Source organism: Helobdella robusta (genome assembly GCF_000326865.2).
Source record: "Helobdella robusta unplaced genomic scaffold HELROscaffold_448, whole genome shotgun sequence".
NCBI lineage: Eukaryota > Metazoa > Annelida > Clitellata > Rhynchobdellida > Glossiphoniidae > Helobdella > Helobdella robusta.
The window spans coordinates 6,083-7,905 of NW_008705089.1; the positions used below are offsets into that span (position 1 = coordinate 6,083).

The 1,823-nt window shown below is 38.4% G+C and overlaps 1 protein-coding gene across 1 annotated transcript; it reads right to left on the reverse strand.

Annotated features, from left to right (window-relative positions):
* Positions 1 to 904: 904 nt before the first annotated feature.
* HELRODRAFT_184422 (hypothetical protein) lies at positions 905 to 1,817 on the reverse strand (the record flags this gene model as incomplete). Its single annotated transcript, XM_009026021.1, has 1 exon — positions 905 to 1,817. A coding segment is annotated over one exon (913 nt), but the record flags the coding sequence as incomplete, so codon positions are not given.
* Positions 1,818 to 1,823: the final 6 nt, after the last annotated feature.

The window sequence follows — 1,823 nt, forward strand, 5'->3', positions numbered from 1 at the left end:
ACACACACACCACACACACACACACACAGACAATTCGTTAAAAATATAATCTATCACATTACACGAGTCTTAATGAACTATGCTAATCATATACGTACATATCAATCATTAAAAGATATTTTTTCTTAAACAACAATTTTATAAAGTCTTGTATGGATACGAAGAAAAGTTTCATGAAACTGTTTCTTATAATTATTGGTGGTGTTGCGGTAATGTGTTTGGCGCAGCTCTCTTAGTGACAGGATTCGATTACAAACAAATCCCGGCCTAACACATGCAATTTGAAATGTGTGTGGTACGTTGTGTCAGGGGTTTATTGATATTTATATGCACTGTGTGTTTCTTGTTCGATGCCGCTCTGGAATATTAAAGAGAAATTCGCAGAAGAATATGAACCTTGACCTTTGATTGTTTTTAAAAAAAAGTATTTAAAAAAAAATATTTATATAAATTTTCATTTAAATGAATTTTTCATTTTTTATACGTATATTAAATCATCACTCAATATTAAGCAGAGTCATTTCTTTAATCATTTGCTGTACCATCCATCTATCCATTCATCCATCCATCCATCAATCAATCAATCGATTGATCGATCTGTTTTAATGTTTGTTAATTGGTTAATTTCTTTATTTCATTCATCCATTCATCATTCTTTCACTCACCTATCCATCCGTCCATCCATTCCAGAATCTATTTATTCATTTGTTTAGTTTTAAGAACTCCGCAATTCGTTCATTTATTTTGCGCTGAAATGCCATCCAGCCATTCATTCATTCATTCATTCATTCATTCATTCATCCACCATTTACACATTTACTCATTTAACCATTCATTTATTCATTCATTCATTCATTTATTCATTCATTCATTCATTCACTTTTTCACTCATCCACTTTTTCACTCATTCATACTTCTTTTCAGAGGCGGGTCCCATGTAAACATGCGATGATTCCATTCTTTCGAGTAACTTTTTCCCGCCCTTTCCATCATCACCCCCACCAACCTCCCCATCTCCACCATATTTATTACCCCCCAAAAGCAGTTCTGCGTTATTAGCAGTAGTGGTAGTGGCGGTAGCGTTTGTGGCAGCCGGAAAGCGTTTCAAGGGTATTGATTTGTAACCACGCGAGAGTTTTTTCTTTGACAGCCGCCATGTTTTTTTCTTGTTTTCGCAATCTTCTTCAGAAAAACTCGAGTCGTTATTTGATTTTTTAGTTTTGTTTGTTGTTGTTGTTGGTGGTGGTGGTGTTGTTTTGAGGGTTTTGTCGTTTTTAGTGTTGTTTGCTGCTGCTTGGCAGCAGAGTAATGTGTTGAGTCGCCTAGGCGTGAGTATCGTTGTGTTGGTGGCTGTTGATGTTGACGCTGAGTGGATTTCAACAACGTCGTTGTTGTTGTTTGTGTTGTTGCTTGTGTTGTTGTTGTTGTTGATTGTGTTGTTGTTGTTGTTGATTGTGTTGTTGTTGTTTGCGTCGTCAATGTTGTTGTCTCTGGTGGTGTTATTGTTGTAAGTTTCGTTTAACTTTCTTCCTACATCACTCACATCTACAGTCAGGATGTTTTCATTAATCTTAGCAACTCCAGCACCATCGTCACGAACTTCTTCACCAACATGGAAGCTCCCCTGATCGTGACTGCTAATTTTCACGACGTTATCCTTGTCGACCAGAACACAGCTTCTCCCACCACCGGCTGCACCAGCCACAGCGACACCACCAATTGTCGTCGTCTGCCCTCTCCCACCTCCAATGTCGCCACCACTCGCCCCCCCACCAACGACAAAAAAACAGCAGCAACAAGTTTCGAGGACCGCCCGTCTAATC